This window comes from Callospermophilus lateralis, chromosome 6 (assembly GCF_048772815.1).
Source record: "Callospermophilus lateralis isolate mCalLat2 chromosome 6, mCalLat2.hap1, whole genome shotgun sequence".
Taxonomy (NCBI): domain Eukaryota; kingdom Metazoa; phylum Chordata; class Mammalia; order Rodentia; family Sciuridae; genus Callospermophilus; species Callospermophilus lateralis.
The window spans coordinates 19781274-19795419 of record NC_135310.1 but is presented as its reverse complement, the minus strand read 5'-3'; the positions used below and the strand labels follow the sequence as shown (position 1 = coordinate 19795419).

The window sequence follows — 14146 nt, the reverse complement described above, 5'->3', positions numbered from 1 at the left end:
GCAGCTTGTTAAAGTATCTGTATATGAACTGATTGCTTGAAATAGGTGGGGAATGACATTTTGTGTACCCAATAAAGAACAGCTGAAAGTACAGAGATTTTTGCTCGGCTGCTGCCCCCTGGTGGACATAGTGAGCTTAACACTAAGAATCTTCCTGTTGAGTTACTCAGCACCCATTGGTTGGCCCCCATCCCCACCCCCACTGCCCCCATTTGAATTCAGAGCCTGTACATCTTCAGTTTGTGTCCGTGGATCTCACTGTGGGAATGCCAGTGATTTTTGGAATGTAGTAACTTTGTTAAATACCGAAACCATATATTTTACTATATATCTGGGTATTAAGTTGCTAACTACTTAGCCAATTTGAATAATTTGTATAAATGGGAACATGAGAATCTGCCTAGTTGTTTTTCAAGGAGAATGCTTTTTTCTTTCTTTTTTTCCTTCATTTCTATCTATCTCTTTCCCTTCAGAATAGATTAAATGTCCTCTGATAATACTCTGCAATAATAGAGGATTATATTCAACCTACATTTGAAGTCCAGTCTGTTACTGGACTATTGAGTATGCTGAGTCCCTAAGCCTTATTCTAAATATTTTGTCTATGTGGAAGATAGATTTATACCTGAATATTTACTTGAAAAATAATTTTTGAATGCTTACTAAATAGTACCAGGTTTACAACTTTAAAATTATGCAAGAACATAGGTTAAAAAGGAAGAGAATATTAACCATAGAATCTAGTATGAATGTAAAAATGGATTTGATTGATAGAGTTGACAAGTTGCTGAGAATTACAAAACAAAACCTGTCCACTAATGAAACTTGTATTTATTGAAACCATTTCAGGACTCAGGCCTCGATGGCCCACCCAGCTCCCCTGCTTCTGTACAGCCAGACTCTGAGCACATGGACAAACCCAAGCTCAAAGCCGGAGGATCTGTAGAAAGTCTTCGGAGTTCTCTAAGTGGGCAGAGCTCGATGAGTAAGTCCAGTTTGTAATTGTGGGTGATTTTCTTGGCAGTAAAACATCAGACATTGGTTGAACCTCAAGTTCAGGCAAGTTAATGATAAGTAAGACCAAGTCCCTGCCCGTAGGGTGCTGTTAGAGAGCCAGGCCTGCACAATACCTGGATATGGAATCATTTGTTTGATATCAGGTGTACAGCAGGGATGCAGAAGAGTGAGTGATTAATATTGTTTGGGGAACATTGGCAGTGCGTCTCAGGGGAAGGATCTAGAGAATGGAGAGGAATAAGCCGGAAGAAAAGCACATGAAGATGAGCAACAAAATAATGAGGGCTGGGGAAGGGAGGAGAATTAGAAACATCACTGATAAATACTGCTCAGCTGCTGCAGGGCCAGGGGTGGTTGGTGTTAGCCAGATGGTAAAGGGGGAGAGATGAGCTTTAAATCCACCACTTTCTTACCCTGGGGTAAGTGACTTGACCACTCTGTCTCCTCATCTGTAAATGTGATAAAAATGTACTGTGCTGTGCACATGAGAGGTCACAGTGTTAAAGGCAAAGCCTGCTTCTAGCACTACAGTGTCGTCCAGCAGGGAGTCTCCAGGTCACTTGGATTCCCGCCATGAGGATGATGTGTCCTGAGCCCGCTGTCCAGCTAGGGTCTTGATGTGAACAGCCAGAGAGCTCAGGACTCTCCTGCTCTGGTCCTGCCAAGGCTGAGGCACATGACTGCTCTTCCTGGGCATCTTCAAAGCCTTGAGGACCTTTCAGCTTCACTTCCTGGGGATCTGGATTCACCCTCCCTCTTCCTGTTCTTCCTGCCCAGGTGGCCAAACAGTCAGCACCACCGATTCCTCCACCAGCAACAGGGAGAGTGTCAAGTCGGAAGATGGGGATGATGAGGAGCCACCCTACCGAGGCCCCTTCTGTGGACGCGCCCGGGTGCATACTGACTTCACCCCCAGTCCCTATGACACAGATTCACTCAAGCTCAAGGTGGGCCTCTCCCTGGGCACAGGGCAGCTAGCCCAGGCCCTTCTGTCTCATTGAGAAGCTTTCTTTTCTCCATACCTCTGACCTCAGGGATGCTGCTGTGCAGACCAGACGATGTCTTGGCCACCTTGGTGTCCTGGGCACCTGTGTAGTAAAAATGAAATGAGAACCAGCCTTCGGTTGAGGCAGAGGGGGTCTTGTGTCAGTCACTCTGTTATCCCCACCTCCTACCTGGCCCCTGTCCTCTGTCCCCTGTCCCCAGCTGCCCTCTGATGGCTCCCCCATGCCCTGGTTTTCTCTGCTTTTCCATCTGAAGATGGATTACTGCTTGCCTCGTGGAAGCAGAGATGTTTATGTGGGATGTAAAGATGGAGTTCCATAAACTGTATGAAATGATTACAGGGCAAGGATTGCCACTGGCTTAGGACTGGTAGGAAATTCTTTCTCCAAGAAGCAGGAGTCCTGCGGGTAACGGGAGGGTGTTCAGAGAGCTGAGGGCCAAGGGCTGCCTGGCCAAGGGCACCAGGAGACAGCCCAGGCCCTGCTGGCCTACAGTGCAGTAGGGAGGAGGCAGGGCTGTGATGTGGGGCCCGTGTGTCATCCAAGTGCTCCGACTGGCCTCTTGGAAACTTCCAGTCATTCTGTGTTTAGTGCTTAGAAAGGTGACCCGTGGGACCTGGTTCTGCCTTCATAACCTTTTCCCACCTGCAAGACTGGCAGGTCTGACTGATTCACTATCCATGCTTAGAAATGTTCCTAATGGAAAGATCTTTGTTCCCTGGGCCACAGAAAGGGGATATCATTGATATAATCAGCAAGCCACCCATGGGTACCTGGATGGGCCTGTTGAACAACAAAGTTGGCACATTCAAATTCATCTACGTGGATGTTCTCAATGAGGAAGAGGAAAAGCCCAAGCGCCCCACCAGGAGGAGGAGAAAAGGAAGACCGCCCCAGCCCAAGTCTGTGGAGGATCTGCTGGATCGGATTAACCTGAAGGTCAGTCAGTTCTTACTCTGGTAGCGTGTCTCCACCTTGCCTTTTCCTTCTCCCAAATAAAGGAAAGAGTACTTTCAGGTGGTCTCCGTTGTCCCACAGAGGTCACCCATGAATATAAGAGGTACCTATTCACAGAAGACTACCAGTATTCAAATGTTGCCCTTGACCTCTGCTTGGGTGATAGCATAAGTCCTAGATCAAACTTTTGCTACTGGAAGTGCTGTAAGCCAAAACCTAGGTGCCCTGCTCACAGCCAGCTCCCTGGGGCCAGGAGGCAACTCCCCTCCCATGATTCTCCCAGCATCTACGAGGGGGGCTCTGCAGTGGAGACTTTTTCTTCCTTGCAAACCTTCTTACTCCTGAGAAATTCCTGGGGCTCATTAAATTAGATCTCATATCTCTGTAAATGAAGGAGGAGGCTTTTCCACTGTGGGTTGGTGATAAAGGAATTAGTTTATTTCAAGGGCACAATTATAATGCCAATAAGTGGAATTCATCCTACTCGGCTGTGTACATCTTAGCCCACGATTAAGAAAACACCCCGCCTGCCTACTAAGCTGGAGGACTGGCAGGCACAGTACATTACAGATGATATCACTCTTTTGATTAGCATAAAAAAATGACTATGGGAAAAGAGCTAAGGGGTCTGAGGCTAGTTGTTGTCCTGCATCACGCGCTGAGCTGTGACTCACCTTGGTCCTTCTGTCGCACAGGAGCACATGCCCACTTTCCTGTTCAATGGCTATGAAGATTTGGACACCTTCAAGCTCCTAGAGGAAGAAGACTTGGATGAATTAAATATCAGGGACCCAGAACACAGAGCTGTCCTCTTGACAGCCGTGGAACTGTTGCAGGAATATGACAGTAAGTCTCTCCAGACACTGAAGTGGCCATTGGTAGGTCGGCCACAATCTTTGGTCCCCTGCAGACCTTCCATAAGCTCTCGGTATCCCTGAAGTCACTCATGGGTCTTGATCTTTCCAGAGCCAAGGTTGATTTCATGTTGTGCAAAGCAGCTCCAAGACATAAATTCCCTAGGGCAGATATTCCCATAATAAAACTTAATATAAGCTAGGCACAGTGGCACATGCCTGCAATCCCAGTGACTTGGGAGGCTGAGATGGGAGGATCATGAGTTCAAAGCCAGCCTCAGCAATAGCAAGGCCTTAAGTGACTCAGTGAGACCCTGTCTCTAACACCTTGTGGCTCGGTGGTCGAGTACCAGAGTTCATTCCCTGATACCCAAATGGATAAATAAATAAATAAACCTTAATATACCAATAATGCCTTTCCTGGCATATTTCTGGGGAACATTTGAGGACAGTGCTATATCTAGTGTCTGGGAAAATGAACTTGCAGTTCTAAGAAACCAGTAGTCTCCACCTTCAGTACCGTTGTGCTGTGCAGATTTCAGTAGGTAATTAGGATCCCTGGGTACAAAAATGACTGGCCAACTGGAAGTTTCTTGCTCAGCTAAGTGTCGATTATTTCTCAAAGCATGTGACAAATGGCTTTCTTATTGAATAGATTGGTTAGTACCTAAGTAAAATTCATCAGTTTCCATTAAAGAAGGAGGCAATGTCTGTCTGAAGTGATTACGTAGTGTGAGCATTCCCAACTTAATAAATGACAGCTTATTTTTACAGCCTGTGAACAGGATTCAGTGAACGTGTGACTTTTATGGAGTCTATCTGAATGCATCAGATCCCCTGCTCCATTAGCCTCATCTTATCTTGCTCTTTATTCTTCAGTCTGACATCAAAAATATTCCTGAAATTATTCATCACCCAGGGAGCAACCTTTACAGTTATTGAATTCAAATACATTTTCTTTCAAGGGCTCTGCTTCAGGAATATTAGTAGCTAATAGCATTTCTATTGCTAAAAGACACACCAAAACTATGGTTAATGGTGGAAAAAGAAATTGTATGTTACAGATGGCCCCAACTGATGATGTAAAAGTAATATACATTCAGTAGAAACCGTACTTCAAAGTTGGAATCCTGATGTTTTCTCAGACTACTGATCTGCAGTCTGATACTCTTCGGATATGGGGCAGTGGAGTGGCCTGCAACACCCACTAGGCCCCACAATCAGGAGGGTGAACAACCAACATGGCCGTGTCCCAGGTTGCTAAGCTGGGAGGTTCACCAGGTTGGGTATTCTCAATACATTCTCAGCTTATGGTATTTTCAACTCACAGTGGGGTTCTGGAATCCCATGGTCAGCTGAGGAGGTATCAGACCCAGGAGACATGGAAGCAAGTGTGTCAGTACATTTTAATTCACTTCTGTTTAAAAGATGCTCACTGTAAATTAACTGATAGCACAGAGGAGCATAGACATCCAAACCCTCAATAAATAAGCAGCCTTCAGGGATAGATTTGTAGAAAATTACATTTTATAATATTTAATATTAATATATAACCAGGTCTCTGGTATTTGAGTCTCCCAAGAGACACCCTGGGGTGGATAGCCAGGTTGTGTGCAGAGTCTGGGACAGTGACTGGTATAGTCAACCAGCTATATTAATAGGAATTAATATTAAACCATCTGTTTTCCTAAACCCCATCTGCTCCATAACTTAGCTCATTTGTTCTTCCTTGTCCATGAAGAACAGCTGGTTTATGGATACTATTTATTACACTTCCTGTATCCCTAAATCCTGAGTATAAGGCAGGGATCTGTGCTTGGTTTCTTTCATGTCACATTGGCTCAGACTCATTGTTCTAGGACTTTTTTTTTTGGGGGGGGGGGTGGTTACTGGGAACTGAACCCAGGGGGACTTAAGCACTGAGTCACCAGCCCTTTTTACTTTTTATTTTTGAGATGGGGGTCTCACTAAGTTGCTTAGGACCTTGATAAATTACTAAGGCTGGTCTTGAACTTGTAATCCTCCTGCCTCAGCTTCCTGAGTTGCTGGGATTACAGGCATGTGCCACTGTGCCCAGCTAAAATCAGATCTTGAGATTTGTACCAAGGTTGTTTCGTTGTTTGGGAATTTCCCTCATACCATATAGTATAGAATTTCCTTTTATTGGTTCTGAAACAAAGGCTCTGAGAGATCAGAGGTACCAATTAATGCCAAGAGGCTGGGTTCAGGCTTATCCTGGAGTTACAGGACTTTATTTCCAACGCAGTTAAATTCATCATGTTTAAGAAGTATTCCTTCTAAGTAACTGATAACTTAGAGGAACATGATAATAGGTTTCTGTCAAACTAAATTCTTGTGCTCTAGAGAGATAAAGGTATTGAGATCTTTGAAGATGCGTAGGGATCTTGAAAGTTTTCTAGCTCAGCCTTCTATCGAGAGCAATCAGTAGAACTTCAGCACTGCTTGAAAATCAAAGCTGTCCAGAGTCTTCCAGTGCATACAGAAGGGCAGCCTCCAGATGGTGTTCCATTTGGGAAAGACTCTAATTGCCTTACACTCTCTTGTGTCTGGTAAAGCTCCCTTAAATTTTTAAGAAGTTTTAAATTATGGTAAAGTACATATGCTGCATAAAGGTTATTATCAACCATTTTTAAGTGTACAGCTCAATAAAACAATAATTTTCATAAGAATTTTAATTAGGAATTATTTCAAATATGCAGTATAGAGAAAAGTTAAATAGATATATACACATGCATTTCCTGAATTCACCTAAAAGGAACATTTTGCTATATTGCTTCAATCCTTATTTTCTTAAGAAATAATGCTACAAGTCCATTGGAACTGCTGCTACCCAAGAATCCCACTTCTCTTCTTCTCCCTTCTCTAGTTATCAGCTCTCCAAACAAGCATGCCCTGTGGCCCACCACCCTTGACATTTGAAGATTTCATAAGTGCCTTAGCATGTTCTTCCAGAGGTGTATGTACATGTGCATGCATGTATGTGCATATTTGTTTTTAAGTGGGGAGAACTTTAGCCCAAGGAGAGTCCCATCAGGTCCAAGTTCAGGTCATACCCAAACAGGGTTTTAGCCCCTTGCTCTTGTTTGACAATGAGAATTTGCAGGGTTCCAGTTCATCTTTCTCATTTTTTGGACTTCAGCATGAATGCTGGTTAGTGTGGGTGTGATTCTGCAAGGCATGGAAGAGCCATCCAGTTCTTCTTCTCCCTGAGGAAGACAGTGACTCTAGCCCCTTGCCATATGCCTCAGGCTTTTATAACCTGGACTATGGTTTCTGGTGCGGGGAGGGACCCTTGTCCTCTGTGCAACAACTCCAAGTAGCCTCATATGTCTGCTGAGGCAGGGGTCCCCGGAATGCAGAGCCAGCATGCATCCCCATGCAATGGCGGGGAACATGTTTTCGGTTTTATTTCCATTGGTCAGCACTCTGGAGTCTGCTTTGGCCACTGTGGTACACGGAACTGTTGCCACCAGAGACAGATGACACCCATTCCTCTTCCTGCATTGCAGCAGAGAGCTCAAAACCATCATTTTACAAGTATCATTTTTCTAAATAACATGCTAGGCTGGAACAAAGGCCACTCCAAATCCACAGGCTATTCCACTGAGGACATCACTTCAGAATGTCCCGACTTTGGGTGTTGGGAGGGGGTCAATACTTGTTCGTGAGCTTCTAACTTGTTAATTTTTCATTAATCATTTAACTATTAGCACTCTTAACTTGGGGTTCTAATCTAAGGGCTTAGTCTGCCATGATCTGTGTCATAATTTGTGTCCAGACGCTTTCCCTGTGAGAATATGCAAGCAGGAAGTGGCGAGGGGACAGTAGGAACCGCTGGCACATGTGTGGAATGGCAGCCCTCTGCCTCCCCGCATTTTTATTTTGATGACCTGAGAAAAGGCATCGTATTTCTGGCTTATTGATTTCTCTTCTCTTTGTGTATGTGGTTGGGGTAGGAGGGCGGGAGGTGAAGAGAAAGGAAAATAAATTAAAGCCATTTGTCATTGCAACTAGCTATTTTATGTAGAAAATGTTTTCTTGGTTTCTGTTTTATGGGACTGAGCACACACTGCGCATCATGACACAATGATGCTCTGCTGTAACCTCAGTGTCCCACATAAGGCTCCGTGGGCCCTCTCCAGGAGGCGCACAGTAATGCCACTGGGGAGCTGGGCGCCCATGTGATTTCCCATGGGAATTACTCTCGGCAGGTCCCTAAGCAGAGACAGCTGATGCTTCCTTGCCTCCCACCCCTCCTGCCTCTCGCCCCAGGCTTACTGAGGTCTAATTGACAAATAATGATGCTTCTCTTTAGAAGGGTTCCTCAGAACAAGGATGCTTAACTTGCACTTGTCTACCTTAAGGGCATCTTCCGCTCACTTTCCACATCAGAGGGTTTCCTGAGTGTTCCCCGTCTCTGTTTTGTGACCAGAAAGTGAAAATGTTGGTCCCAGACAAAGGAGAAGGCCAAACAGAAAAGAAACTCTCTAGTTCATCCCAAGCAACAAAAACCAAACAGCTTTCTCAGTTGAGGGGTCTGCCCGCTCTGGCCAACCTTCACCTTGCTGAGGTAATACAAGAGCCAGCACATGTCACCAAGGGCTAAGAGTGCTCCTGGATGCTAATAGAATGTGATATTTCATTTGACAATTTTATATAAGCCCCAAATTCAGAGAGGTGGTAATGTAAGTAACCTGGAGTACCTCCTTACAGGCCTCTAAAAAGGTCATGTCCAAATCCCACCTTCACTCGGCTCTTCTCCACTATTGGTGCCATCACTTGGAGGGGACCAGGAGTGCTCCCCCCACGCCTGTACCACAACCTGCAGCTCCCCTTCTCTAGGGCCTTGGGTCTACCTCTGTTTGGTAACTTGAAAGGCACTGCGAAAGTCCTGCTCTGATTTGTCTTCATGCAATTGATATTTTATTTGAGAAAAAAAGTATTCATTTGGATCTTAAAATAATTTGCCCCCTTCTAAAGTCTAAGGCTTAAAATCACGTGGCAGTGACAGGATAAAGCTGGGACCTGACGTCGGGACCTCTGCTGCTGGCACCCCTTGTGATTCTTTGTCATGTGTTTGCTTTCTCCAGGTAACAGTGACCAGTCGGGGTCCCAGGAGAAGCTGCTTATGGACAGCCAGGGCCTGAGTGGATGCTCCCCGCGAGACTCGGGCTGCTACGAGAGCAGCGAGAATCTGGAACATGGTAATGTCCACCTAGACCTCTAGGAACCTGTTTTGAAAGTTCCCAATTTCAAAAGTAGAATGGTCTCCAAAAGATCAATTCTTTTTTCTTTTTTAATATTTTTAGTTGTAGATGGACACAATAACTTTATCTTGTTTATTTATTTTTATGTGGTGCTGAGGATCCAACCCAGTGCCTCGCACATGATAGGCAAGCGCTCTACCACTGAGCTACGACCCCAGTCCCAAAAGATGGACTCTTTTACCCTGATGAACCTAGAAATCGACTTTCCATTTCCAGCCACGTCCCCATGCTAGTCTGCAGTTGGCCTGTGTGTGTCTTCCTCTGGCTGCTGTAAGAGGTTCATGAATTTCACCTAAAATACCTGCAGCTGTAAAACCTAAAACGTGTGTCTCCTAAGCCCTTACGTAACAACAACCAACATGTGAGTATTAAGAACACTTTTCCACAAGGAAAGCTGTGTACCAGGTAGACCATCCATCAGGGTCACACCAGCAGCCACATCTTAAACACCCCAGCTGCTCGGCCTGAGTCCAGTCCAGAAGAGGAAGACAGGAAGGCTACACATCTTTTTTGTGGTGTCCCTAACACTCAGGGTGCAGTCAGTATGAAGTTTCAAACAGAAGCAGAGTCTTTAGTTAGAATGGGGTCAGGTAAGCTAATGTCACCATGAGTGGTTCTGTGGTTTCTTTTTGTGACCCTCAAATTCCTGTTGGTGCAAGATTAGAAATAGCAGTGAAGGATTCACACTGCCATCGTGACCTATTGAAGACCATCGTGAAAAATGCCCAGGTTTGATGGGTTTTAGCTGCTACTGGAATGACTTCCAGTAGTCCATGTGTTAGGATATTCATGAGGGACCTGCTAAAGCAAAGTTTCATAAACTACAGGTTGCAGTTCATTACTGGGTTCTAAGGTCAATTTAGTGAGTCATGTGTAGCAGTTTAATAAGACAAAATAGAGTAGAAAATATCAGAATGCATTCCATAAGGTACATTATGCATTCCAGAAGTACATTAGTAAGCACTGTGAGTGTTGTGACTGGTACTCTGTGTTTTAGTATTATGTGTGCATGTGTGTAGTGAATGTAAAGTGTGGTTCTTAGTATGGATCATGGTAAAAAATAGTGACAGCCATTGTAGGCACCAAAATCAGGACTAAAGTGAGGCAAGTAGGTGCTCAGGGGTCAAACTGATGAGCTGCTCACTCCCCAGTACCAGCCTGTCTCAGAATGTTCACTCCCTAGCAAGGCATCCTGGGCGCCTTGTTTGCCTCACCCTGATGCTAAGTCTTAGACTATCTTGAGGACCTCAAAATTTGTCCTTTAAAGCTCCTACTCAGGGAATTTTGTCAATCTGGGAAGATAGGGAATCTCCACGTACCCTAATACTCAGCCTTCATCAAGGAACCCAACCCCACCCCACGGAGCACCAGCCATCCTCTGTTGCAGAAAACATCATATTCTTGTGTAGACCCAGAAGGTTTTGTTGTTATTGTTGTTAACAATCTTTCCATAGCCAAAAAATTTCAGTAAATTAATTGCAACTTTTCTGACTGGATAAAGATTTCATAGGTATCACACTAGCAGAAATGTTCATGCCCCAAAGAATTCAGGTTCATCCACTGAAGAACTAGATGAAAGAAACTGATGAACCAACTTTGAACTCAAGGTGAATTCAAGGATCTTTCCAATCTAATGGGATTTATATAGAAGTTAGGGTAAAGGAAAAAACATATTTCCAAAAGTAACGCAAGTGGAGTTTTAAGTTTCTTTTTTAACTGATTTTTGAACTTTAATGTGATATATTTTCTGAAGAGGGAATTTTCCATTTATCTGTGATGATTATTCTGTTAATGAAAAATGGGACCATGGTTAATATATTCAGGACTAAATCTCAGCTAATGATCTCTATGTGACAACAAAATAATAACCTACAAATAAATGGCTAGCGTGTTGTTATTTATCAGCGTAGAACATACAGGTGGATGGGGTTTGAGGTCTCATGTAATTATACGCGAGGGAGGACAAATGCCATTTGACCATGTCTCTGCTTTGCCAAGTGCAAAATATTTCATGTATCGATCTGTGTCTTATCAACAAGGATGGGATCATTAATAAAAAGTCTGATTGAGGCCACTGTTCTTCTCCATCCATCTTAATGGGTGCAATTATACTTGATGTGACACATTTCATATCAGCAGTTTGAAATTAGAATGAGCGTGGTAGAAACTTTGAAATTATGGAAGGGATCTGTTTTCTTCCTGCTACTAAAGGCCAAGCCACTTGTAACATCAGAGCCCTGGACTTTTACTTCTCTTCTTTTCCTCATCTATGCAGCATACAGATAGAGATTTTTTTTTTCCAAAAAAGAATGTCTTTCATGTACCCCAAAGTAGCCATTTCCTTTTTTGAGTGGGTACCAACCAACCCTTCCTCTCCCCTCCCAGTCAAATCAGCCCACGGCCTGATTACTCATTGCCACTAAATGTGTTGGGAGGGTGAGATTGCTCCATGGGGAGATGTCAAAATCATAAGCTAAAAATTGTTTTTTTGCCCAGTCCTATTTTATATTTTATTTACATACAGGGTCTTATTGAGTTGCTTAGCACCTCACTTTTGCTGATGCTGGCTTTGAACTTGCCATCTTCCTGCCTCAGCCTACTGAGCGTTGGGATTATAGGCATATGTCACTGTGCCTGGCTTAAAATTAAAACATTTAAAATATTACTCAAAACAATGTAGTAGGAAGAAACCCTGACTTACAACATAGGGGCTTTCCAGAGATGAGAGCCAGCCATTTCTTCAGATAATCCAAACCTGACATGGTTTTAGGATTTTTCTTTTGGGGGGCGGTGGAATTACCAGGAATTGAACTCAGCGGCACCCAACCTCTGAGCCATATCCCCAACCCTATTTTGTATTTTTATTTAGAGACAGGGTCTGAGTTGCTTAGCGCCTCGCTGAACTTGTGATCCTCCTGTCCCAGCCTCCCAGGCCACTGGAATTATAGGTGTGCGTCACCACACCTGGCCAGGACTTTTCATTTTTATCCATAGGCCCACAGTAATAGGACCATTGGGTTCACATAGTCCATTATCAGGGTGGTCTCCTCGGGCATCAGTCCATCGTCATAGCAGACAACAAACATGTTACTAACCAAAGACATAACAAAGGATGGTTCATTCGTGCCTGTGTGCATTGCCTGTCTGTATGTTTAGCACAGTGCTTGGCCCATGGCATGCTTTTGATAAAGCTTTTCAAGTGGCAGCAGTTAATATCAATCATCAGTCAGCCAGTAAAGTAGATTGTTTATGGTTGATGATTCAGTGATCCGTCTGACAAGCCATGATCTACCAGGGCTGTTTCTTTACTGGGACCTACAACCATACAAGTATTTATAGATGGTCTCTGGTAAAGTACTCACTTCAGTTTATTTCCTGGATTGTACCAAAGTGGACTGATTGTTTCTGGATAAATTTTCTAGCAGGGCACAGCTTCAAGGAGGGTGTGATGTGAGAATTTGTTGATCACCCTTTCAGAGGGACCGTTTATAGAAACTTCCCAGGAACCAGTCCACCTCCCCATTTCATCCATGACTTTTTGGACATGTCCTCACCCAGCAGAGATCTCAGGGGTGTGGTTTCTAGAGTGGGTAGGGATGTCAGCCTTCTTCTGAGTCAGCTAGGAGTAGACATGAAGCCCCACTTTCTTTTATTGCCGGGCACAGTGTTTCTTTTCCATATAACCAATGTATTTTAGTCCCCATGTGTGTCCTTTTGTTAGTTCTTTCTAAAAATAAAAGCTGGGACCCTGCTTCACTCAGAGTCCTGAATGGTGGCTTTGTGACTTTAGTGTGACCCAGCAAGGGGATGTGGGAACTGGAGACCTCAGTTGTGCCTGCACATCTGAATGCATGGGTCTGACTGACTGACTGGCTTTCACATGTGATTGTCTCACAGGCAAGACCCAGAAAACTGGCCTCTTATCTGCCAAGTCGTCAACTGAGGCCAGCCTGAAGTCTTTCAACAGAAATCAGCTGGGCAACTACCCGACGTTGCCTTTAATGAAGTCGGCGGACGCAGCGAAGCAGGGAGAGGAGGGCAGGCTGGGCCGCGGTCTCACCCCCGATGCTTCCAAGCACTGTGACCCGCCCTTAGTAACTAGTTTGACTAAGAACCGGAGAAGCCTCCCAGTGTCCATCTGTCGGAGCTGTGAGACCCTGGAGGACCCCCAGACAGTGGGAACCTGGCCTCGATCCCATTCCCTGGATGACCTTCAAGGAGAGCCTGATGCTGAAAAAGATGTGCCTACTGAGGTGACAGAACCCTCCCCTCAGATTGTACCCGAAGTGCCACAAAAGACAACCGCCTCGACCACCAAGGTCCAGGCCCCTGGGCGAGATTCCACTGCCGACAATGCATTGCTACTGACCCAAAGCAAGAGATTTTCTGAACCCCAGAAAATGACCACTAGGAAACCCGATGACCCCATGGCAACCACCGACCGAGGCGTATCACCTCCTCAGTGTCTGCCCAGAAACTCTGAGACTCGGCTTCCTGGAGCCAAACACAGTTTAACAAGGACGTCTCTCGAGGGCCACAGAAAAGGACATGATCTTGAAGGAACATACCATCCCCCGGGCACCAAAGAAGGGGCAGATGCTGAGCAGAGGGTCCCTGAAACAAGGACACAGCCCAAAACTCCACAGCCTCCACCTGTTCCTGCCAAAAAGAGCAGAGAACGTCTTGCCAATGGCCTCCACCTGGTGCCCGGGGGCCCTGGCGGAACCCTACCCAGCCCTGACGCCCCGAGCCTGCCCATAAAGAAGACTGGCCCCTCTGATTGCCCAGTGCCGGCCGCCCGATCACCCTCGGGCCTGGAGCCTGGCAGCCCCTCCTGCACCAGGCCACCGCCCTGGCTCTCAGAGCTGCCTGAGAGCGCCAGCCTGCAGGAGCATGGTGTGAGGCTGGGCGTTCCGCTGAGCAGAAAGGTGTCCTGCGCCCGGGGTGTGGATCTGGAGATGCTCACCGAAAGCAAGCTGCACGCCGAGGGCATCGACCTCACCGAGGAGCCCTACTCCGACAAGGT

General features: G+C 45.4%; 1 protein-coding gene across 4 annotated transcripts in view; it reads left to right on the top strand.

Moving 5' to 3' along the window:
* Sash1 (SAM and SH3 domain containing 1) overlaps positions 1 to 14146 on the top strand; it is a 223669-nt gene that overhangs the window by 203407 nt on the left and 6116 nt on the right. For all 4 annotated transcript variants that reach the window (XM_076858159.2, XM_076858158.2, XM_076858157.2 and 1 more), the window contains 6 exons: positions 850 to 985; positions 1795 to 1964; positions 2751 to 2960; positions 3674 to 3824; positions 8944 to 9057; positions 13018 to 14144. In XM_076858159.2, coding sequence (XP_076714274.1) covers positions 850 to 985; positions 1795 to 1964; positions 2751 to 2960; positions 3674 to 3824; positions 8944 to 9057; positions 13018 to 14144 — 1908 coding nt within the window. The remainder of the gene's footprint in view (positions 1 to 849; positions 986 to 1794; positions 1965 to 2750; positions 2961 to 3673; positions 3825 to 8943; positions 9058 to 13017; positions 14145 to 14146) is intronic.